At 53.9% G+C, this 24,296-nt stretch overlaps 1 protein-coding gene across 1 annotated transcript in view; it reads right to left on the reverse strand.

The window, feature by feature from the left end:
• The window catches only part of ADAMTS14 (ADAM metallopeptidase with thrombospondin type 1 motif 14), a 74,778-nt gene that overhangs the window by 14,805 nt on the left and 35,677 nt on the right, over positions 1-24,296 (reverse strand). The window contains exons 5-15 of the mRNA XM_087824367.1: positions 15,847-15,930; positions 14,890-15,037; positions 12,721-12,826; positions 10,854-10,997; positions 10,145-10,277; positions 8,956-9,069; positions 6,812-6,960; positions 4,707-4,882; positions 2,273-2,406; positions 1,775-1,898; positions 740-820 (exon numbers count right to left, since the gene is read on the reverse strand). Of these exons, the coding sequence (XP_087680493.1) occupies positions 740-820; positions 1,775-1,898; positions 2,273-2,406; positions 4,707-4,882; positions 6,812-6,960; positions 8,956-9,069; positions 10,145-10,277; positions 10,854-10,997; positions 12,721-12,826; positions 14,890-15,037; positions 15,847-15,930 (1,393 nt within the window). The remainder of the gene's footprint in view (positions 1-739; positions 821-1,774; positions 1,899-2,272; positions 2,407-4,706; positions 4,883-6,811; positions 6,961-8,955; positions 9,070-10,144; positions 10,278-10,853; positions 10,998-12,720; positions 12,827-14,889; positions 15,038-15,846; positions 15,931-24,296) is intronic.

Here is a 24,296-nt window from a genome sequence, read left to right on the forward strand (position 1 = left end):
CCCTTCCTCTCTCTAAAATAAATAAATAAATTTTTTTTAGAAAAGAAAGCATGACACAAATAGACTTAAAAAGTGCTTCCAGCCCTGGCCAGTTTGCTCAGTGGTTAGAGCGCCGACCTGTGGACCAAAGGGTCACAGGTTCGATTACCAGTCAAGGGCAGGTACCTGGGTTGCAGGTTCAATCCTCGGCCCTGATCGGGGTGGGTGTGGAAAGCAACCAATCGATGTGTCTCTCTCACATTGATGTTTTTTTCTCTCTCTCTCTCCCCATTCCCTCCCTCTCTTCCACTCTCTCTGAAAATCAATGGAAAAATATCCTCAAGTGAGAATTAACAGCAACAAAAAGTGCTTCTACCCTGGGCTTGCCTGCTCTCACCACTCCTGAGGATCCACATGTGACAGAGACCACATATATAACCTTGGGCTAGCCTTCTGAGGACCTAGCCCTGTCAGCCCCACAACCCCAGCTGACAGCGAGTACCAGCCAGGTCCCTACAGACCCACCAGGTGACTGCATTTGCATGAGTGAGTCCAGGCAATGAGGTAGAAGCAGGACTGAGGGGAGCCCAGTCCAAATGGCTGAAGCACAGAAAAATAAAATAAAAAGGGATTTTCTGATATTACTCAAATTTGTGAACTCCTCCCTGCATTAGAATCCTCTCCTGTACTCTCCCAGATCCCCAAACCTGCGGGCAGCTCCTGGGCCTAGCAGCCCCTCTCCCAGCACCCTGGCACTCACCAATGCGGTAGGGAGCCTTCTCCAGCTCCTCAATCTGGATGTGCCTGGCACCCGCTGGGATCTGTACCAGTTTGAGAGCTCCTGCCAGAGAAGGACCCAGAAAAGCCATGAGCATCGTGAGCTGGTGGTCCCACCACCCAGCATGCCCTGTTGCGCCCTCCCCCATAGGTACCCAGGAACCTCAGTTTCCTGATCTGTAAAATAGGCATGGGCCCCTCCCCACAAGGTGTTGACAGAAGCAAATGAGCTGCTGTAGCTAAAGATGCTCTATGAACTCTAGGCGGCTGTGTGTGTTAGTTGCTGTTATTTCCCACTTTCTTGACCCTCCTCTTCTCTCTGGATTTTCCCTCCCCCCTTTCTTCTCACCCTTTAAGCCACTGCAGGGATTTAGACAAAGCAGACCATGAAGATCCAGCATGGCTGCCCTGGGCCCTCACGGCCCTCCCAGTCCGAGGCCTGGTAACAGACCTTTCCCAGAGCCACCACTCTTCTCTCAGTAAAGAGAGGCGGGGTAGAGCTGTAACATCCCCCAAGGGGAAATGGATCTAGTTCATACTAAAATGTAAAGGACTAATATCTGGTCTTTTCAATAGCAAGTTTGGCAAGATTGAAGTGGGAAGGAAAGTCAAGGAACTCAAAAGTACCAGGAGTTCAAAGCATGAGGCACCACATGTGTTTTTAAAGTGAGAGAGGAGAGAGGAAAAGCACTACCAGTTCAGCCTGGGCCACACTTTCAGACCTGTCTGGCACCTCACTCCCACCAACAGCCCCTGAGCCGAGAGATGGCTGACTCTTATTACCACACACTGCTTAGCAGGAAACCGCTTCTGAGCTCCTGGCCCCAAACACAGGTAGCAGATTGCCTAGTAAATGCGGTGACCAGCTATAGCTTCTGGCTCACCAGCCCTGGGCAGTCTGGGATGGTCTGGAGACAGGCTTCAAGGCCCCTTCTCCCCACCATAAGCTATGGCCCAGCTTCAGGAGGAAGGGCACCCCAGTCATTCCTGGTCATCCCTCCAGCCCCAGCCTGCTTACCTGACTGCTTGGAGGCCTTGCCCAGAGTCCCTTTCACAGTCCGGCAATGGGAGTTGTCACCGCCACAGACCCCACACTTGTCGTCTGCCTTCATGGACCCCACCTCTTTGTCACAGCCGACGGGCTGAGGCCAGAGGTGGGGTCAGTGAGAGGAGGTTCCCATGCCCCTATCACCATCCTTGGGTCAGCAGTCTGTGGCCCCTTCCCTGGTCCCCAGGCCCCAGACACGAGAGGACCCTGAACCAAAAGACATTCCTGGACAGGACTCTGTCACAAACTTGCATGTGACATGGGCAAAACTGGCTACTCCTCTCGTCTTGAATGGGGCTAGGCTATAACCCCCTTCTAGCATACCCAGGCTATGTTGAGGACCAAGGGATGTCAAGGGTGGGGACAGTGAGGCAACGCAGGTCTTTGTAGGGGGCAGAAGGGGCAAGGGGTGGACCTCTCTGGCCTCCCAGGGCTGGCAGAGTGGGTGGCCTGGAGGGGGTCACCTACCACACACTCGCCGCGGGCACAGACGCTGTAGGGATCCCGGTAGCTGCAGCGTGTCCCATCATGGACCACCTGGTTCATGAAGACCACATCCCCCGTATCCTCCGATCGACAGATCAGCTCACACTTCTGGGTGTCTGTGGGGAGAGGGGCGATGCTGAGCCCCCAGCTGGGCTCGGAGAAAGTGGGCTGGACAAGGGCAACATCAGCACAGGGCCAAACTGGAAGCTCCAGGGCCAGCTCTGGACAGTAGGGAGAGCTGGGGCTGGGGCTTCAAACTCATGCTGTGTCACTTATTCATTAGCCATGTGACCTTGGGCAAATTATATCTGACCCCTTCAAGCCTCAGTTTCTTATTTATTATTCTTGATCAGTAAAATGCCACATCAGATTGTTGAGAAAAATCAGGTGATAAAATAATAATGACGACAATAATAAGCCAACACGTAGAGAATGCTGACTATGTGCCAGATACCTCCACACCATTACACACTCTTGATGGAAGCCTTTAAATGCTTTTGGTGAATTACTTCATTTAAACTCTCTATACCCCCAAGGAAGTAGGTTCTAACAGTACAGAGGAGGAAACCAAGGACTGGAAAGGTTGAAGAATTTGTACAAGGCCACACAGTAAGTGGAAGAGCCAGGATACTAGCCCAGGCAGTCTGGTTGGGTCCTGCTCTAATCTCTACGTACATGTCACCAGTCACACATATGATGGTGTATCTCAACATGCTTGGAAATGTTAGAAGGCTGTGTAAAAGGCAGGCAGAACAATGGTCTGTGTGTGGGTTTGTAAATGGAGCAGCAGTGAGGAGGGGAGGGGTCCTTTCTAGTTCTAACAATTAAATGTTCTATTCTCTATTTGGGCTATTGATGTCCTAAAAAGGAGGTCCCAGAGAACATATAAACACTCACTGTGTTTCTTAGAAAATGGGAGATTGAGGCTTAGCTAATTTCCTGGAATTTGTCTCAAAGTCCTGGGAAAACCCAAAGTGCAGCTGCCCCATCAGCCTCCCCACCCCTCAAAGCCCTTCCCCACCCTGTGCTGCAGTGGTTGTTTGGATTCTGACAGGATCTGCAAGGCTTTCAAAGCAAGCCGCTCACTCAGCCAAATTGCTAAGGAAACATTGGGCTCCTGTTCTGGGCCCTGGGTTCCCAGGATACCTAGTGACGTCTTGCCCCAGCACTCAGGACTCGAGTCCAGAGCCACAACATCCAATACCAATTTGGATTTCACACACAGGAGCCAGATTCCTGGTGGGACCTGGTGGGGCCAAAGGGTGGGCGCTCCAACCGTCCCAAAGACAGGTACCCTGACCACCATGCCCCAGGTGGGTGGGTCTCAGGGCTGCCATGGAAGCCAACCTACAGTGGCAAGGGAGTGGTGAGCTCCCCAGAGCACAAGGAATACAAGCAGAGGGAAGACACTCCCTATAAACATGTTCCTGAGGGGTATGGGTACCGGGGGGCAATGGAGAGGCCTCTGAGGTCCCTTTCAACTTGAAGACTGTCATTCTAAATGTGAGCTGAACAGCTGAGGGTCCTGCCATTGATACTCTGGAACCAGGGCTACAAAAAGGTGGCCAGGGCCTGGAGAGGAAAAGCTGTTCTAATCGGCATGGTCTGAGGCTGAGGGCTGAGTGCTAGGAGTGGGCATTAGTCTGTGGAAGGGCCATGGAGAGGGTAGCAGGGGGAGCTGGGCTCAAAGAACTGTTAAGGGCCCTTTCAGCCTGAAGGCTCTACGGCACCATAAATCCAGCCCTTCACTGCTTCCCTCTGCCACTACAAGAGCCATCACCAGAAGTGCTCCCCAGCAGATGCACTAGCACTGTCTTGGTCCCCTCTGCGAGTCCCGAGGCCTGTGTCTGTCCTAGAGCAGCCTGGAGGGTGTCTGCATGAGGATCCCACAGGTTCTCATCAGTCTGCCTTTCATATCATTTTCATTAAGTGCTGAAATGGTGGCACAATCAGTAAAACCTAAAACCATGGTATGTGATAGGACCAAGCTTCTCAAGACGTTTGTTTTGCAAAGCAAGGGGTGCCTGCACCTGTACTAGGCCTACCTGGACAGGTAAGGGCATGTGTGAAAGACACCAACCCCAACAGCCAGCACGGCTGCCAGCCTCACAGCCCCTCTGGGTGAAGTGCCCGTGCTCGAGACACTCTCCTTGCATCTCCATAGAATAGTCATCGTAAGCATATAAATCAGGGGTAACTATATGAGGACGATGGCCCCCTGAGGCGCACAACGGGAAGGTCTGCACAGGTGTTCATGGCAAGCCTGCCGAATGCAGTGTCCCTTCTGGTGACCCCCACTGTCCCTCTACCTTCACTGGTGGGCCCAGGCCTGGGAGGCCCTGCCTGGCAAGACATGGACGCAGCAGATGCTCAAGGCTACGGGGGGTAGGAGGGGAGGGGAGCAGGGCCCACTCACCGTCATCGGGCTCGTGCGGGACCCAGCTGTGCTTAGCGTTCTGATGTATGTAGTAGGAGTTCCGCTTGGCACACTGCTGGGCGCGGAAGTCCTCGTAGGGCCCCGGGCACTCCTCGCTGTTGCAGACCTGGTACTGGAACATGGGCCCTGAGCACAGGCGGCCTCCGTAGGCTGGGCTAGGGCAGGCACAGGGAGATCCAGTGACCCTGCTGGCTGGGCAGGCTGGGCGGGGCTGGGCTTCCGACATGGCACTCAGCCCTTTAGGCTAGCTTAAAAAGGGGCCCTACTAACTGATAAACTATAGAGGGTCCCCCACTGTGGCGGCTGCTGAGCTCAAAGCCTGGATCACTGGCTCCATCATTCAAGCACATGCCACCTATTCCCCTGGGCGGGGGGGGGGGGGGGGGGGGCGGGGGGTGGAGAAGATGGGAATGATTAACCCTCCCAGCTGGCTGGAAGGAAAATCAGTCTTACGCATCTTAGCTCTATATTCTTTCAACCATTGCACAGGTCTGGCTTACAGTATGGATTCAGTCGGTGACTCAACTATTCCTATAACCACAAGTCCTGACTGTGCAATCCTGGGTAAGTCAATGAGTTTTGTTTGCTATGCCTTAATTTCCCCTTTAAAGGAGGGACCATAATACCTCTTATTTTACCTACCTCCTGGTGTGTCTGGAGCACACCAGGTATTTAAAGCAGTCTGTATTCTCTTCTCCATTAAATTCAGAGGATTAGGTAGGATTATTAATACGAAGTATTTGAGTGCACCAGGTGACTGATGCTCTATTCAGAAGTTCTGGGAGAATTACATGGGTTTATGCAGGGAAGTGCTCAGCATCCCACTTGGCACAGAGAAAGCGCTCCATAGATTGATAATTATAACAGCAGCTGTCATTTATTAGGGCTTCATCTGTACTGAATATGGTGCTGAGAGTACACATACTCTTTCATTTAAGCCTCATAAAATAAAAACAGTTATTATTACAGAGAAGTCAATAACTGGTGGCTTTGATCAAGGGGAAAACTATCCACCAGGACCGGAAGGTGGTTTACTCAGAGTGGACACCGTGACTGGGCCTTGCTCTAACCCCAGCTTCCACACCTCCAAAAGGTGGAAGTTATAAGGCAGTTCATTTTGGCTCATGTGTGTGGAAGGTCAGTACAGCCATCTGCAGGAACAGGCTGCTCCAGGAGGTAGTGAGCTTCCCATCCCTGGAGATAAACAGCAGAGTACGTAAGACCTATTCTGAGGATGCTAGAGGGGGGATGACTGCTACTGAGCCAGTGCAGTGCTAGGACCCTGACATCCTGCAGTCCTCAGCCCATCACTCATTGCATGAGGGGTGGGCAGACCCTGCCCTGAGGTGGTTCAGAGCCCCTGGTTCCTGGGCACAGCAGGCCCACATGCCAGCCAGCCCACATGCCAGCCCCGGCCAGCCCCAATCTCATTAGGCTGTTGTAAGCAGGCTGCTTCAGCCTGGGAGATGGAGTCCATGCAGACCTGGCGCTCAGAAGTTCAAAACCATGGCAGGGGTCCCCATAGAGGGGGTAATAAGGGAGAAACAGAATGCTCCCCCAGAATGCTGAAAGTTGGGTGGAGGTCAGAGGAGGCACTTGATATTAGAAAGAGGTTAGAAAAATTAAAGAAAGGAAAATTAAGTTAAGAAAAATTAAAGAAAGTTTCGTTTCATATAGTAGAAAACAAAATTGGGGTATTTATTCTCCCAAGACATGACTACTAAGCAATTTAGATCAGTTTTTTCTCAAAGTTTCGCCAGAGGATCAGGGTCACAGGAGGGCTTGTTAAACTGGCAGAGGCCTGGGTACCCCAGACTCTCCAGGAAAAACTACTGCACTCAAGGTTGAAAATCACTGGTTCAAACCCATTCTCAGATGTCAGACCCAGTGGGAGATGTCAGACCCAGGTGGGAGTGATCCTCCCCACTCCTCTGCCTGACAATTTCAGGTCCTCAACCATTAGAATACACAACCTGCAGGGGTCCTTCTTGCTTGTGTCCTGCCCCCCAGTTCCTTCCCCTCCAAGCGCCTCAGGCCTGAGGAGAGGGGTCCTTGCTGTGTCCACCCCAGCCAAGCATACTCACAAAGGATTGTCACAGCTTCTGCTACGGGATCGCACTCCGCCCCCGCATGACCGTGAACATGACCCGAAGTTGGTCCAGGAGCTCCAGCCACCATCCTGGCCGTAAGTCTGTTCTGGTGACTTCCAGATGCAGTGACCTTTGAAGCACCACTGGGATGGAGAAAAGGGCGTGGGCACCACGGGGAAACCCAGAGGAAGGGTCATTAAGAGCACAAGCCTCAGGTTACACAGAATCTCACCCTGCAATGAGCTGAGGGACCTTCAGCAAAAGGGCTCCCCTTTCTGAGCGCCTTCCTCAACTGTACCATGTGGGTAACAGTGCCTGCCCATGGGGCTGCTGTGGGCATTCAGTGAGATAACGCCTGGCACACGCAGCCCTCCAGAAATGGCAGGTAGCACTACTGATGATAACTATGCAATCTGTTCACCAACCCAGGAGAAATACAGGGCTGCTAGGGGTGAGAAGACACAGTCTTCCTACACTAGATTATCTAGAGTAGATCTTGGCTCTGCACCTCAAAATCCCCATCCAGAGGCCAAAGGCAGGTGTGTTCACGGGAGGCAGGCCTGCCCCACAGGGAGGCCCATTCATGCAGGGGAGGGAGTGTGTGCATGAGTCTAAGAGGCCTGGGTTTGAATCTCAGCTCAGCCATGACTAGCTGTGTGTGGTTTTGGAATAATTTCACCTTGCCGAGCCCATTTACTCACCTGCTAGATGAGGCTGTTCTAAGAACCAAAGGCAGTTACACCTACAAAGGCCTTAGCGCAGGGCCAAGCACAAAGGGCTCCACTGAAACTACCTCCCTGCCCTTCTCCTCTAAGGCAACTGGAAAAAATACAGCAAAGTTCTCCAGGTCTTTTTCAAGGGAGAACTCAGTGATTCTCAAACCTTGGAGTCATCTGGGGAACCATCAAAACCTCAGATGCCTTGGCTTCACCCCAGACCCACTGAATCAGAATCTCTAGGGGAAGAGATCTTTTTTTTAAAGAAACCATAACAAATATATACTTTACATACCATAAAATTCACTCATTTCAAGTGTACAATTCAATGATTTTTCATAAATTTGCAGTGTTATGCAACGGTCGCCACAATCCAATTTTAGAGCATTTCCATCACCCCAAAGAGATAACTCGTCCCCACATGCTGTCACTCCCTGATGTGAGGGTGGGGACTTTTAAAGCTCCCCAGATGGTCCCAGTATGTGGCCAAAACTGAGAACCACTGATGAGCTGTTATGTGAAATAGTGACAGGAGAGGGTCTGGAACTGTGATAACGTGTGGAGCAGCCACATTCAGTCTCCAGAATAACAGCCTGCCAGGTCTAGAGACTACTGGGTCTGCACAAGGCTATGGGGGGCCCAGGATGTGAGTGGGAGGAGCCTGGTGAGGACAGAGGCCGGAGGACAGGCTGGTGGGGGTGGGTCCCCAGGGCCTGGGATCATAGCTGAGGCTGAGTAATCATCACACCTCTGTTAATGCTCTGCTTCTGAGCTCTCTCATTTGTTTTGAGACAACTCAGTGACTTCAGAAACACATGAGGGGTTGGCAGTGTGTGTGGTCAGGGGTCAGCAGGTCCTGGAGAAGTTCAATAAATGGCCCAAGGTCACTACACAGCGATTCGAGCAGGGCCAACAATAGAGCAGAGGTGGGTTTCAGAACCCAGCTCAGGGCTCTCAAACCTGACAAAGGAAGCCCTGGCCCGCACATATGCATGCAGGAGCAAACACACACCAGGAAAATACATGAAAGGTCAGGTTTGCGGGGGGAGAATGTGTGTGGGAGAAACAGCCTTGGGGGGGCTGTAGGCAGGATACCTGGAGTCCTCTCTTCATCCTTTCTCTGCTAATCACTCCCTATGAGACCTCCACAAGCTCCTTAACCTGCCTGGGCCTCACTCTCCTCATCTGTGAAATGGGAGTAAGCATTTCTGCTGGATGGGCTATGAGGTGATGCCAAATTCTGCCTACTATAGGAGCAAAGGCTGCGATGTGGGAGAGAAGAAAGGATGTGTGTGTGAGAGTTGGTGTGGGGCCTCCATGTGCACAGGCTCCCATCTGTTCCCTAGCACCACCACGCCACACACTCATTACACACTTGGTGAGGAGGCTTGACCCCAGGAAGTTCGCTCCTGCTGCAGGTACCTTGCCTGGCGCACACTCGGTTCCGTCCAGGGGAGGGCCCTTCTTGGTCTTGCAGAAGTATGGGTTGTCAGGGTGGCTGCACCACAGCTGCTTGCAGGGCTCAAAGGTCGTGAACTGTGTGGCAAGGAAAACGAGGTTATCGGGCTGGACTGGCTCTCCAACTCTGACAAGGGCGCAAAGGACAGTGACAGAGAGGAGGGAGTGGTGAAAGCTGGGAGCAGGAAGAGCCTGTCCAGCCAAAGCCCCACACACCCTCAAGCTCAACCGTTCCCCAAATGCCAGTGGCCTCCAGCAACCCCTCCTTTCTCCAACAGGGTACCATGAAGGGGCCAGCCACAATCCACACTCCTCTGTCTCCCTCCCCAGGCCTCCCTCCCTGCCTTTGCAGAGGGTACTTTGTCACTGAGTTGGGACTAGGGCTTTAGACTCTAGGGAGACTGGGCCCAGCGATGTCCCATGTGCATGTGGGGGGCCATCAAGGGGGCTGCTACTAGTCCAGCCCAGACCCCGCAGCACCCAGACAAGGTTGGGACTGTCACCTCCCTCCAGCCTCACCCAGCCATGCCACGGGTTGGTAACTATGTTTCAGGTCGTCCAGAAAGGCCCCAATTACTTTTTCTCTCCTTTCACCCCCTGCCATCCAGACAACTGTCCTTACAAATATGGCATTTGGGCATTAAAAGCCCATATCCCAGGCTGTTTGTCCACCCTCAAAGCAGAGAACACATGCTACAGTGTGGCCTGGGCTGTGGGGAAGGTGACCATGCATAGGGCCTCTTGGTCCTGCAGAGCTGAGAAGGGGGCTGCATTACTAGATGGGGGTTTAAGGCCCTCAGTGCAGTGAGTCACCAAGGCCTGACCCCTCAGAAAGCCCCCTGCCTTGGGATGTCCCCTTCTCTGAGCTCTGCCTGGTTAGCAATTGTTCCCATCTTTCCCAGGGCTAAAGCATTCTCCAGCCACTGCACACACCCACTCCTACTGGGACTGGGCAGGGCGGGCATGTAGCAGAAGGTGGCAGGGCTGGGCCCTGGTCACCCTGAATCTCCCTGATGGAATCTAGCCTTTGGGCCCATCTCCAGACCACCAGCCCCCCTGGGCAGAAGATGCTCTGTGAATGACCAGTCCAGGTCACAGAAGGACATGGTCTCGGCAACCCAGATGGCAGAGAACCTGGCTGGTGGGAACTCACCGCAGAGCATGTGTGGTACCCTGTGCCAAAGTCAAAGCGGCACTGCTCATCCATTGAGTAGTCAACGCCAGGCAGCTCCGGGGGCTGGGGCCAGGTGGGCGCAAAGGGGTCGTCAAGGAGGCAGTCGTAGGAGCTGCCGGTGAAGACAGGGAGGTAAACCAGGCTGAGGCAGGAATTCTCAGGGTTTATGGAGCAGGAAGGCTGGCAGAAATCCGGCTGCTGCCCTGTGCTGTGTCTCATCTCACACAGGGCCTCATGTCCACCAACAACTGTCTGGGGGGCTCCAGGGCAAGGGCACCCAGGGCTGGGGTTAGGAGTTCAGCTTGTAGCTATCTGACAGGCCAGTTTTGCCCATGTTAGAGGAACATCATGGCCGAGGTTAGGGTTGGTTCATGGACAACTGGAGGGCTCACTGCACTGAGGGTAAAAAAAAAACTCAGACTGCCACACAGGACGCAGGATGCTGGGCCCTGGTCAGCTGCCGTGTGACGTTAGTGACAGTGTCTCTGCCTGCACCTGCCCCACCCAAACCCACTCTGTGCCCATTCTCGGCATTGCACTCAAGTCTAACACTTGTCTGACCAGCAAAGCTTTGAACTGAGTGTGTTTCAGAGGCAGCATGGTATTGGGAAGGGAGATGGCTTGGGGGAGAGGAAGCGGCGGGCTGCGTGCTCCCCCACCCCAGGCCCCAAAGGTGGAGGTGCCCTACGGGAGGTAGCGGCTGAGCTCCAGCCTGCTGCAGCGGGACCAGTGGAAGCGGTGGAAGGCAGCCTGCACCAGGGGCGCCATGACGCTGCCCAGGCTGGTCTCGTCGGCACAGCCGTTCCCCTGACCGTCATGCTCCATGCCGAGCCTAGAGGGTGTGGGGAGACAGGGGGAGCCTCGAGTCATGCCAGGGAGCCCATCCCTGGGAAGACAGGCAGCTGGGCCAACAATGGGAAAGCCTGCCCTGACCAGGCTTCAGACCGTGCCTCCTGGCCTCAGTTTCCCAACCATGCAGTGGGGAGGACCACCTCTCTGGATGGAGGCTGAGGCCCCGCTGTCCCTCAATAGGGCCAGACTCATGCTTCCCTGAAAGCCTTGCCCCTGCTGTTCTCTACTCCCAGACACTCGGTCCCTCCTCAAACCCCACCTATATCGTCTCAGTTTCCAAGGTCAGCTCAAACCCCACTCCTGCCCCCAGGACACCCAGCCCATGGCTGACCTTCCACAGCAGAAGCCACCTGTACCACCATGAACAGTTCGCAGGCCATGAGCTATCTTCTGACCACGCCCAAGGCCTTCGAGGGTTCAATCTCATTTACTGAGTCCCTCTGTGGGACTCAGAGCCTCTCCAGGACCCCGCAGTACTTAGCACAGAGCTTTGCATATGGTATGCACCTACCATAGGATAGTTTAAATGTTAAAGTCTGCTCTTTATACTTAATATTTAATGTCAAAGCCCAAAGGTTCTAAATTCTTAAATACTTCCAAATGGCTGTATGTGGCCTTGACCACTAGACAGACACATGGTCCTCTAAGCTTGAACTTATCTCTCCAGATGGAGGGGCCTCTGTCCAGTGAAGAGTGGACATTCCCTTCCTCCCCCCACCCCACCCCCCCAAAGAAGGAAGACAGACTCCTGGCTCCAGAATGTGCAGAACTATCAGCTTCCAGGGCAGGAAGGGACCTCAGAAGTGGCCCTGGTGTCAGCCTCCATGTTTAGGTGAGGAAACCAAGGCCCAGAGAGTAGGTGCCACCTGCTCAATGAGGGACAGAGCTGGGATGAAATCTGCATGGGCCTCCTGTGCTGACAGGGTTGATGCGGAGAGGAGCACAGAGACTGTGAATGGAATACCCACTTTCTAGGGTGCCCCCCCCAGGGCTGTGCCCCCCCCCCCGTCTCCTTCCCATGTCCTTCAGACTGCAGCGAACAGCCCTCATTCTGTGTGTGGGCTGGAGAGCGTGTCCCTATGGAGAGACAAGGCTGGAGGCATGATGGTAGCACATGTCACCATCTGACACATCGGATAGAGGCTTTCTCCCAGCATGTAGCTTCTTATGTGCTTCCCTGTCCTGTTCTCCACTTAGGCCCCATTCCTAGAACTGCGCCTGGCACATGGTAGCTACTCAAGAAATACTGGGTGAATGAATGAATGACTATGCCCAGTACAAATCCAGGCTCAAAGATCAAGCTGGCTGGTGGCCTGAGTTTGAGTGTGCCTGTTTATGGGCTCAGGCCAGCGCTTGGTGTGCACTAAGGACCAGTGTGGAACAGGTCTCAGAAGGGCCTCTAGGTGTGGATGGGACAGAGGGATAGAGACTGCCCAGGACACTGACCACTGCCTATTGATAGGACACTGCCACTGACCTGTCCAAAGACAGAGCCACATCTGGCCCCCCATCACCCCAGGATTTGGGGGCTGGGCCCAAGGCAGGCCTAGAATTGCTGCCTGGGACCCTGGGCTCTCTCTGAGGGCAGCTCCTCTGGCATCCCCCGAAACACTGGGACTAGAGCCCGATATGGGGCAAAGCCTCCCACACCCACAGACCTCCTCAGAGCTCACAGCACAGCCCACCCTCTCAGTGCTACTTACACGTGACCAGTCTCATGGGCCACCACGAAGGCGGAAGAGAAGCCATCCTCATGGTTAAGGGCACAGCTTCTCAGGGGGTGGCACATGCCAGTGACAGGTGCATACCCTGTGGGGAGAGGGAGAGGACAGAGAGAGAAGTGATGCACAGTGAGATAAGACAGGCAAGGTCTATGCCACAGGGACATCATGACCGGTCCACTGTTAGAGGGTCCCTGGAGTAAGAAGCATCTTTGTAATAAGTCCCACCTGCAGTAGAGCAACCTGGGCCAAGCTGCCCCGTAACAAAAGGCTATACGGCTTCTTTCTTGGCCTGCACTCTCCCTGCACCTGCCGGCCACTCCTCCAAACCAGGCAGTGGGGTTTCCAGACAGGACCAAAACTGTTCATGCCCAACTTCCACGGCCCTCAGTTGGCCAATCAACAAATAAGTTGTTTGTTTTTTTAATGTGGGATTAGGGGTGGTACTGCGTTAGATTCTATGGGGGAAGCAGAGGAAACAGGTTCAAGCCCCCAACCCCCTCCCTGCCACACACCCACACATTCAGGAACAGGTGGCTTAGCAGGCAGACTTGGGGTTAGAGGTTCGCTTAGGTGTGGCCTGCAGGGCCAGAGTTCGAGGAGCATAGGGGGCGGTGCAGGGGGTATCTGGAGGAAGGGAATGGATTCTACTGAAGGGCTTGAGGGTCACCAGGAATGACTCAGGTGGTACAGAGCTGGGCCTGGAGGACAGGTGAGACAACTCTCCAGCGGTGCAGGAGAGGGCACACGGTAGGGAGAACATGAGCAAGGGTGCAGGCACAGCTGAGCAGGCCTCAGGGAGCCATAGGCAGCGCAGCAGGGCTGGGATGTACTAGCAACAACCGGGCCAACATTTGCTAAGCAGCAATTGTGGGCGAGGCCTGTTCTGTAAGGGGCCTGCTTCCCAGCCTCCCCTGGGGCCTAGTCATGGCCTGGGGTACAGACTTGTCTGGGGAAGGCGTCCGAGGAGGAGGTGAGGGGACAGAGTGCTCCCTGCCTGGGCCTGCAGCTACCCGACAGCTAGGCCCTGTCTTTAGAACTGCCGAAGTGTCCTTTTATTTGAGATGGCTTGGGGGCTAATAATAAATAATGAGAGGCTACGGAGGGAAGGAGGCTCCTGGGGCCTCTATTGTCCTGAAGGTCTGAGCTATTCTCTACATGGGGTGCAGATACACACATGTACAGGTGTCTGTGTATACGTGTACATGCAGTGTGTGTCTGAGTATGCGTGTGTGTTAATGTGTCTATGCATGTGTATCTGTGTTGTTTGCATGTACTTGTATGTCTGTGTGTTTATACGTGTGTTGTATCTGTATGTGTGCATGCAGGCCCACATTTGGGGCTTCAGGGATTCAGACAAGGAGGCCTCTGGGCCAGAGGCATGGCTGGTCAACTCACTTCTAGCATCAAACCAGAAAAAACTAGAAAGCCCTCAACTCAGAGCCAAGACATCCAAACTGAGGCTCAGATCCACCTCCTCTCTACAGTGGGACACGGGCAAGCCTCTTCACCACTTGGCGCCTCAGTGTGCCCATGCGGAAAACTGGGGTAGTGAAAGCTTCATGTGTTTGCAGAGTGCTTACAGTCGCACTCTGTCACAGACATTTCATGCACCCCTCGGCCCTTTCAGCAGCTGGAACAGAGGAAGGAAAATCCTATTAATTTTCCCATTTGGCAGTTAGGAGAACCCAGGGAGATGAAGTGAGCTTGGATCACTACACTAGAGAGGCGCGCAGCTGCGGGTAGAGCATGGACTTCCTTTCCAAATTCCACACGAGCCCCACTAGGTACCCACGACCTGTGATGAGGACAGATGCGTACAATGTGAGCAGAAGCATCTTGAAGACCTCTGAGGGTCTTCAAACAGCCGGGCTCTGGGATGGCAAACACAGAGCCACCTGCAGGCTCATCAAGACAGCGGGGACCAGTGTAGGGACTCCCTCGCTTCTCCTGGTCCCCAAGAAATCATTGCAAAGCTTGTCCACCCGTCCATCTGGTCCTGTCTCTAAAGTCCCACAGACCTCTTCGCTGACAGGAAACCTGGCCCCTGAACCCGCTGGGGGTGGCCCCAGGGCGAGCACAGCCCCGAGCCTCAGCCTCTGCCCCGCAGCTGCACGCACCTGGCCAAGGCGAATACAGTACCTTGCATACCTGAGGGCCCGAAGTCCTGCCGGGTGAGGAAGATCACGTGGTCGTGGTGCTCCGCGTGGCTGGGGTCCTGGCGCTGCTGAGAGTGCGCCCAGCGACACACCTGCTCCAGGCTACGGGAGGGGTTCCCGCGCTCAATTAGGCTCAGGGACTGCGGGGGCCAGAGATGTCAACAGTTACAGAGGTTGCTCGGAGCCCTCAGACAGCAGCAATCCCACGGGCAGAGGAGAACTCTGCCTCAGTGTGCCCATGTGGGAAACTGGGGGTAGCCAAAGCTTCCTGTGCTTGCAGAGCGCTTACAGTCACACTCTGTCACAGACATTTCATGCAGCCCTAGGAACTGCAGTGCCTGTCCCAAGGTCACTAGCTGTCCCGAGGTCACTGACTCTGGCTGCTGCTGGCACACAGCCCTCCTACTTTAGGGAATGTTCCTGTGCCAAGCCCTGTGCAGGGACACCTGTCTGCTAAGAACCCGACACATTATCTAATCCCTCAGCTAACCCACAAGGCAGAGTGATTCTGAGCTCTTCCTCTTAACATATTCATTGTCTTATTTGATCTTTGCAACAGCTCCTGAAGGAAAATTCGGTTGTTACCCTCATCTGGGGGAGAATAGCAACTGATGGCAGTCCAAGGCCCCTGGGCCCAACCACAGCAGGACTTGCCTTGGTCACTGCCACTCTCTAAGCCCCACTTTCCCCATCAATTCCTCAAGGAGAGGGGCCTCAGCTGTAAGGATATAGGATTGTCCATATATCAGATTGGAGGGAACCCAGAAGTCCCTGCTTACCATCCCCAATGCCTCTGCCACTGAAGCCTCAATGTTAATGGCCCCAGGTTCTGATTCTGAAGACAAATGTTCCCTAGGTACTGTCCCCTCCGCAACACTGCAGCTGGGATGATGCACTGGCCCCAGGCCCCTTCCCCCTCCACAGCCTGCCCGCTGACAAGGGGGTTTACCTGTCGATAGCCAACCATGATCAGGCGGACAAGGGCAATGTTAATGTGGGTCCCCAGGGACTCGTCATGGTAAATTTCATTCACCTGCAAGGAGAGAGGACTGCAGTCTTAGGGGATGCAAACGTTCATTAAGAGCCTGCTATGTACCAGGTACTGGGCCAGGTACCTGACATACCTTATCCCATTTCAGCCTCACCATGGCCTTTTGGGCAGGCATTCTTACCCCTACTTTACTGATGAAGAAACTGAGGCAGAGAGAGGCAAAATGACCTGTCTAAGGCCATGCGGCAAACGGGCCACAGAGCTGGGATTCAAATTCTAATTCCACTGTGAGCTCTCTCCTGGGAGCAAAAGTGTGAGGGGTCCAGTCTCCAACTCAGCCACTCTGATGAAGATTCATCTTTCCACATCTCTGAAGAGCCCTTCTGGAAATGCCATCTGGGTCAGGTCGTTCATTCTCACTTCCTTGTGTACCTTTCCAACTGCCACTGTAGTGCCTGGGCACTCCTCCAGGGCAAGTCCAGTGGGGAGCACTCTAGGACTTTGGACCAGCAGCAGCAGCATCACATGGGAACTTGTTAGAAATGCAGAGTCTCAGGCCAACCTCCCAAGTCAAAGTCTGCATTTGAACATGTTCCCCGGTGCTTCTCAGGCACCGTCAAGTTCAAGGAGTACTGCATCGGGTAGCTCCATTGTTCCATAGCCCAGGAACTATAGGGAAGTCCTCTCCATTCCCCTGTTCTCACCACTCTGTCTCTCCGTGCCCTTCAGCTCATGAGCAAAGTAATCAGCCTATAAGCCACAAAGGGACTGTTGTCCACCAAGTGGAGAGGTACAGTGAGGCCAACCCTACATGTGAGAGTCCCTCGGGGAGGGGAAGCAGGGAGGGGGACCGGAGGCCTGCTCCTGTGCTAACACACCCCTCCTGGGACAGCCAAGGACACAGCTAGGCTGTGGATGCAGGGCTGTGGCAGCAAAAGCTGCAGGCATCATAGAGCCCTGCCCACTCTCCCAGTGCCCAGAGCTGGCAGCTGCCCCAACTCATGAGCATGTAGACTTGAGAGCTGTGAGCATGAGGCTCCCACCAGGGTCTGCTGGCATCCATGTCTGGACCCAACTGAGGTCAAAGACCCCTGCCCACTGTGGGACAGCAGTTCCCCACAAAACCCCACCACAGGGAATGACAGGGAGTCCAATGGGTGGCGGTGTTGCCTTCCACCCTCCTCTCTTCCCCAGCAGGAGCAAAGTCATCATGGAAGCAAAGTGCTCAAATGCATGAAGAGATGGTGTCCTTCTCAACCCACATGCTCCTGACTTATCTTAGAACTGCCAGGTAGAAAGTGTAGGATACAACCAGCCACACACACATTTTCTCCCTAGCACAATTCCAACCCAAGATTCTTCGCTAACATACAGAAATGATCATTGGTCTGCAACAGAATAACTCTTAAATAACCCTGACATCTCAGGCCCCCCAACAAAATAACCCTGACATCTCAGGCCCTCCAACACTGGAACATGACCTTCCTTCTACACGGGGTGGGGTCAGTGTCTTGGACCTCCCTGACATGCCTAATAGGCATGCAGACCAAGGATGGGGTCATGGGCAACACACACCCTACCCAGCCACATCTGTGCCCCACATATACACATGTAAACCCACCAGTTGCCCAGGTGCAAGGGAAGAGAGTGGTCACTGGGATAATTTGGGTGTGAGAGGCACGTCTGCAGGGCCTCTGGTGTTTGGAAGTACCCAGGGCCATTGCCTTCCTGCCTTCATGTCTTTTCAAATTGGCCAGGCAACTTGCTGCCAGAACACTGCCAAGTCATTCACTTCTGTCCCCACACTCAGCAGACCAAATCCCTTCAAGGCCTCCAGTGACCCTGCTCCAATGGTTGCCATCTCCACAACCCCCCCGGGACAGTGGCAGGTCCTCACTGTGGGATTGAAGAGGGGGCAGCTGCACTCTGAGCAGGAGGCAGAATCAGAATATGAGTGTCCAACACTGGCAGCAGGTTGAATGGGGCCTCCTGACTCCACCTCCCGCTCCTAGGTATCTAGACTAAATGTAAATCCTGAGCAAGCAGAAAAGACCATGCCACCTACAGAGACCATCGGCACTCTGAAATAACCTGGGGACCAAAGGCTTCTGGGGACTAGTGTGCTGAGCTCTGGGGCACAGGCCCTATACCACACTCCAGGAGCTGGGACAGCAAAAGACGGTGGTGTGTGGCCAGAGGAGCCAGAATCACCTGGATTGGGAAGGTCATGGACCCTTCAAAGGAGATGGGCAGAGGCCTGGTGCAGGGAGAGGAAGGCAGAAGCCACTGAAAGAGCTCCAGGGTCATTGGCAATCAAGGTAACTGTGGCGGACCTCATGTGACAGGGAATTTCTCCCCAGCCCATGCTCACACACTTCCAGTAATGGATGCTCTGTGCCCCATTCAGCCTTCCCAATGACCTCCTCCAGCAGCCTCAGTCTCCCTCGTGAAGTTTCATTGAGCACATGTGTTCCATTCCTGGGGATAGAAGGTGACCAGTCTCTCGGGGACTTCTCTCCAAGTTCACATCAGTCAGAGAGAAAATCTTATAATCAGCAAGAAGGAAGGCAGATGACTCACCAAGGAATGATCATGGGCTTGAGAACAGGTTTTTAATAGTGACACAGGGAGACACTGAAGTGACAACATCAAAGCACTGAGATAAAGAAACTCAACCTAGAACGCTGGGCCAGCAAACCATCTCTAAGAGCCATGATGAAAGGAAGGCATTATCAAATAAAATTAAAAATACTGGAATAGTTACACAGACCCCACTAAAAGATCTGCAGAACAGGAAGATGGAAAATAACCCCAAAAGGTGGCCTAAGGTACAAGAATGGATAAATAGTCTTGAGGTTGTGATAGGAGCAGGTTCAGCAATGAGCTAGTCTGTTCTTTTCTTATACTAAATAAGGGTAATAAAAATAAAGTCGTTCTATTTTACTCTCCTATTCCCCCATTTAAAATGAAGGTGGGGTTGGCCCTGCCAAGTCCCCTGGTCCAGTCTGTCTCTGGGACCCTGGCACACTTATCTGCACACACCATTGTGAGCCTTCAGTAGGGACCTCAGGGCTTAGATTCAGCTGGACCTGCCATGAGGCCTTGAATAAGCCAAAGAGGAGGTGGGTCAGGGCTACCATGTCCAGCCAGATCTAAGGAAGCCGCCTGGCACATGAGTTCCACCCACAGTGCCAAGCTGGTGCCGGAGCCATAGCCAAGAAATGAGGCTACCTGAGAGGCCCAAGCCCCCCCACTGTGAACACACACAGGCAGCTCCCTGACAGGCTCCAGCCCGGCTGTGCACCAAAGGCCTGGCTTCATCAGCTTCCCAATGGCAGGAGGTGAGGCCAGTGAGGCAGCTCAGGAGGATAGGAATTGCTTTGCATGGCAGTGGGCACAAGCATGACAGCCCCAAGACACACCCACAGGCCAGAAAAGAACAGTGTGTCTGGTCTCCTTGCCACCATGCCTCAGCCAAGTTCAAGGTGGTCTGCCAAGGCCCCCAGGTTAGAGCTCGGCTTCACATATTGGCCTGGGATGTGCACCACTAGGTGTGCACCAGAAAAACAAGCAAAGGTCAGGACTCTCTGTCCCAAGGGAGATAAAACCAGAAGAGAAAGTATATGGCCAGAGTGCTGGCGTTGGAGGGATGCGCTACTATTCACTGAACACGTACTCTGTGCCAGGTTTTGCAGTGCTAAGGGCTTCGAATACGCTCTCCGGACAACCTTTTGGAGATAGGAATGATTCCCTTTTCATAGGTGAGATATCCGAGGCTCAGAGAGGTTAAGTAATTTGCCTGAGGCCAGCCAGCTAGGAAGTGGAAGGACCAGAATTTGAACTCAGATCTCTGTGACTCTTAATCACTAGATGCGGCTCCTCTCCAGAACCAGCTTCTGTGGCCAGCTGGCTGGGGTGGACTTTCTCTCTCTGGGAGAGAAGATGAATTTACAACTCAGTGGAGGAAGGCAGGCCTTCAGGCGCCCTGGTTACCTGAGCCCATAAGCCTGCCTCAGCTGACCAGGGCATCAGTGAGCCACAGGCAGAAACTGAGCTCCAGGGGGCCTGGGGTTTGCCAGGCTACCCTGATTGTAGACACTCCATCTCCATCAGCACACTTGTGCCCTTCGATCCATATATTTCCTTACCCTTACTTCAGAAAATGCCGCCCCCCTTGTTAGGGTGGGAATATGAAAGAGGCCTTGTCCTCAAGTAATTTACAGCCTTACTAAGCAGCTATGAGCTGTACTGTGAGATCGAAGAGGTTCCGTGGAGGTACGATTAGAGCGGGCTGAAGGAGTCGGGGCTGGTGAACCTTAAGCAGGGCAGGCTATGGAGAGGCAGGGAGCAGGGGGGTACCTTCTAAGTCAGGGACGGGGAAGGAGAGAATTTCCAAAAGGCAGCGGCCTTGATACCCCAGGTCAGCCTGCCTGTGTGTAAAGAGGCAGCGTGGAGGCCTGGAAAGACGCCAGCTCTGCCATGTAATCTCACCCCCTTGAGCCCAGCTCTCCTCTCGTGGGTGTGGACACACCAGCCTTGCAGGAGCCTGAGAATGGAAGGTGAGCACATGTCCATCAGGGGCATCCATCACCTTGGAACTGCCGCTTCCCGGGAGCTGAGGAGTGGCCCTGGGAACAGGATTTGGGGAGACGAACTAATATTTCTGTTGTGACGCTGGCTTTACAAAGTGCTTTGTGAACTGTAAAGCTCCCTTCACACACGAAGGGTGCACATTATGATGTCTCTCCTGCCAGGAACCCCAGCACGCATCCTTCTGTGTTAGACATTGTTATCTGCCCATGGGCTTGCTGTGAAAATCTAACTACCTCTGTGTGGCAACTGGAGCTAACACCTCAGGGCAGGGTTCTCAGCCTGGCCATGAGGGACACTTTGACACTGGTGATCTGTTTGAGGGCCGTCCTGTACAGGGTAGATGTTTAGCAGCATCCCTGGCCTCCTCCTATTTGATGTCAGTAGCAGCCACCCTCTCCAGCTGTGATAACCAAAATATATCTCCAACTCGCCCCCCCATATCCCCTTCGTAGCAAAATTGCCCTCAATTAAGAACCACTGCCTTAAAATAAGTGAATTTTTGCTTTGTTTGGGGGTCTCTGAGTGCCCTAAAAGCAGCAGAGAGCTTTTTAGGGAAAAACAAGAGAGAGGGGACCAAAAAGAGAGGGAGGATGAGCTGCTCTGGAGGCTCACGTGCCCCAAAAGGAAGTGGTTTGGAAAAGCAGCATTTTCTGAGAGAGGAAAGCAGTTTCTGTGATACTCCAAGTAGCTTCTATGAGGCATATATAATACGTGTTATGTGCCAACAGAACGCCGCCCTCCCAAGGTCCTGGCCTGACAGCCATTTGCACCCAAACCTCCCAGGTCTAGAAGGGGCACCAAGCTTTTCCAGGCAGGGCACCTGGGAAGCCTCAGTGCTCCGAAAGGGGCCCTGAGGTGGGTCAGAGCTGGTAGGGCCCCTGCAGAGGCACCAGCCAATGTCTCCCCCACAGCCCAGCCCAACCCCTTTGTAGTGTCAGCCTGGCTGGGTGGGGTGAGGAGTAGGGGAGGCAGGGAGCCCACCACCCAGACACATGGGCTGCCAAGAGGGGTCAGGCTGCAGACTGGCTCCATGAGGACCGATGAAAGGCCTCTTTGTCTCTTCTCACCCCTCTTCTATTCCAGCTCCAGGCCTTGAGAGGCTCCCCCTATCCACACATCCAAAGGAGTCCTCGCTCCAGTGACTCAGTGCGTCACGCCCAAGCAAGGAGAGGATTCTTGCCATGACCCCACTGGCAGGCCCAGCCAACAGGTGAAGGGTGTGAAGCTTCAGGACCCTGACTCTGACAGGGAGACCCATCTCAGGAAGAGAGTCCTCTATTAAGGGGCAGCACTCCTCCCACCTCCCAGGCCGGGAGCCCAGGGACCTTCTCTCCTGCTTCCCAAGGTTGCTTAACCCAAGTTCTGCCACAGCAGCCATGGAGGGAAAGCACAGACTTCGGAACTGGACAGATACAGGTTCAAATCCTGGCTCCTCCACCTATTAGCTGTGCAGATTCTGAGCAAGTCACTTGGCTTCTCAGGGCCACAGGTCCAAGGAACGTCACCAGCATAGGCTGTAGTGAGGATTCAAGGGGTCCATCTATAAAGGTGTCAGCCCTGACATGCAGTAGGTACCAGAATGATGCTGTGATATTTGAGACACCCAAGAGAGCTCCGAGAGTCCCTGCTTCCTGGCCCATCACAGCTTCAGCTGGCTTCTGATGTCCATCCTCTCCTCCCCAAAATGCCACCCTCAGGCACTGTTCCTCATACATTTTCTCCACACAAGAGCCCAAACTGCTGCCTGATGGAATGTCCTGCCACAGCTCTCTCCCTGAGACCTCTCTGCACACCCATCACCTTCCTGCACACCCAGGACAACCTTCCCATTCCTGCTTCCACAACCCTGCCACGCCCCTCCCCAGCACCACACTCCCCCTGCCTGCTCTTCACCTCCCCACCTACCCCTCCCACCAAGGCTGGCTCAGCTCCAACCCCCATCAGAAAGCTTCCCTCTCTCCCCCAGTCCACAGGGACAGCAGCCCCTTCTAAACCCCTTCAGTGTTGTTTTCAACGGTTCCCAAATTATTCCACGGGGCTGAGGCTTGTTTTTGCAACCAGACCAAAGCTTCTAGAACAGGAGTCTGTCTGTCATATAAGCACACCAGGCACTCGCTAAATGCTGGACACACTGCCCTTACATTCCAAAGCTCTCAAATGGTTCCCTAGTCCTGGGATTTGAAGAAGCCTTAAGGAAAGTAACCCGTTACACCTGGGTAAACTGAGGCACAGAGAAAGACAAGTCCATGCAGAGCCCACCAGCATGTGAGGGAGAGCTGAGGAGGGAGTACTTCCCACCATCGGGAGCTCCATGAATATTTATAGCAAATCCCAGGTTAACGCAGAAGGAGAATGAGAAGCAGGACACCCCGAGAACCCCGAGAGCTGCAGTGACGAGGCCTGCAGTCTTTTTGAGTCTCTCACTAACGGCTTCTGCCCCCCTCCCCTGGGTGAGCACAATGGGACTATCCATCCTGGGAACCGGATCTCCTTTCTCTGATATCGCCAGGTCAGCCCTGGCCCTGGAAATCAGGATCAGAAATGGTCACAGGCAGGCACTCGAGGGGAGAGCGAAGGGAAACCCTTTCACTGGCTTCATGAAATCCCGAGGGGAATTATGCTTTAAACATCCCAGCCAAATAAAAGTTCCCAGACAATGCTCAGGACGAGCCGAGGGCCCCTGGGAGGGAGCGGCTGTCGGCAGCCCATCCGCTCACCCCGGTGGCCGGAACTCGGGCTGGCTGTCCTCTGAACCCTGGGAGGGTGACAGCAGCAGACGCCCAGGGCAACAGCCCCCTAAGTGTGGCCGGCTCAGCGCCTGAGCCTCCCTCCCCCAGAGGCACAGGGCCCCCATGGGAAGCCCTATCTCAGCTGCACCCCGCAGGCTGTTCTCACTTTCACAAGGGCAAGCCAATAGCGAGCACAACCAGCCTCAAACACACTCCTGGAACCTCTGAGAAGACACTGACTCTCTTCTCACCTACTTTCTGATAGGCTGTGAGAGGAAGGGAGGTGGCAACAATACTGTGGAAACAGTGGTCCCCAAGGCAGCCCCGCCTGGCACAGTCTTTGGTGAGGACGCAGTGGAAGAACTCCCTGGCCAAGACTGTGAGTCATGGGTCAGAGGTCAAGGGTCAGAAGTTAGAACACATTAATTTGGCCAAGAGGGCTGGAACAGGTCACGGGCTTACCCTCCTCCTACAGTAAATTTCCGGTGACATGAGGAGGGACATCAGGGACTGGAGGGCGACTGACCTCCACATCTTGAACCTCAGAACTTGGCAGAAATTCCCTTCTGCTCCCCACCACCATCCACATTGTGTCTTACAGCTCCAGATCTGAGGGATTTAACTAGAGCCTCTGAATTAACCACATTTCAATCTAGGCAAGGCAGTGGAATCCCCAGCTCCCAAAGTACACTTATTTCTCCAGAATTAAATGTCTCCTTGTGTGATCCATCAAGATACCTCTTCCAGTTTCCAAAGGAAGGCCCCATATTCTGCCTGGGGAGCAAGATCTTGTTGACTCTCCCCATTACCTTCCTAACTTCACTGCCTTCAACCCTGCGTCTCAGGAGTGGGGTTTTTCCAAAACCCCAAAGAGCGGCCCTTCTAACCTCCAGTCACCTGCGCTGATCACTCTCCAGGTCACTCTCTCAGAACCCTCTCTAGAGGGGCTCAGACTAGACCAGTCAGTGGGTCTGGCGGGGGCCTTGCTCAGGGCACTCAGTGGCCCAGAACGCACAGCACGTGGGTTTTCACCACAAGCAGGGACTTCAGGGACTGGCACAGGGTTGTGACCCCTCCTGGGACACG

This window comes from Miniopterus natalensis, chromosome 14 (genome assembly GCF_054644295.1).
Source record: "Miniopterus natalensis isolate mMinNat1 chromosome 14, mMinNat1.hap1, whole genome shotgun sequence".
NCBI classification, from domain to species: domain Eukaryota; kingdom Metazoa; phylum Chordata; class Mammalia; order Chiroptera; family Miniopteridae; genus Miniopterus; species Miniopterus natalensis.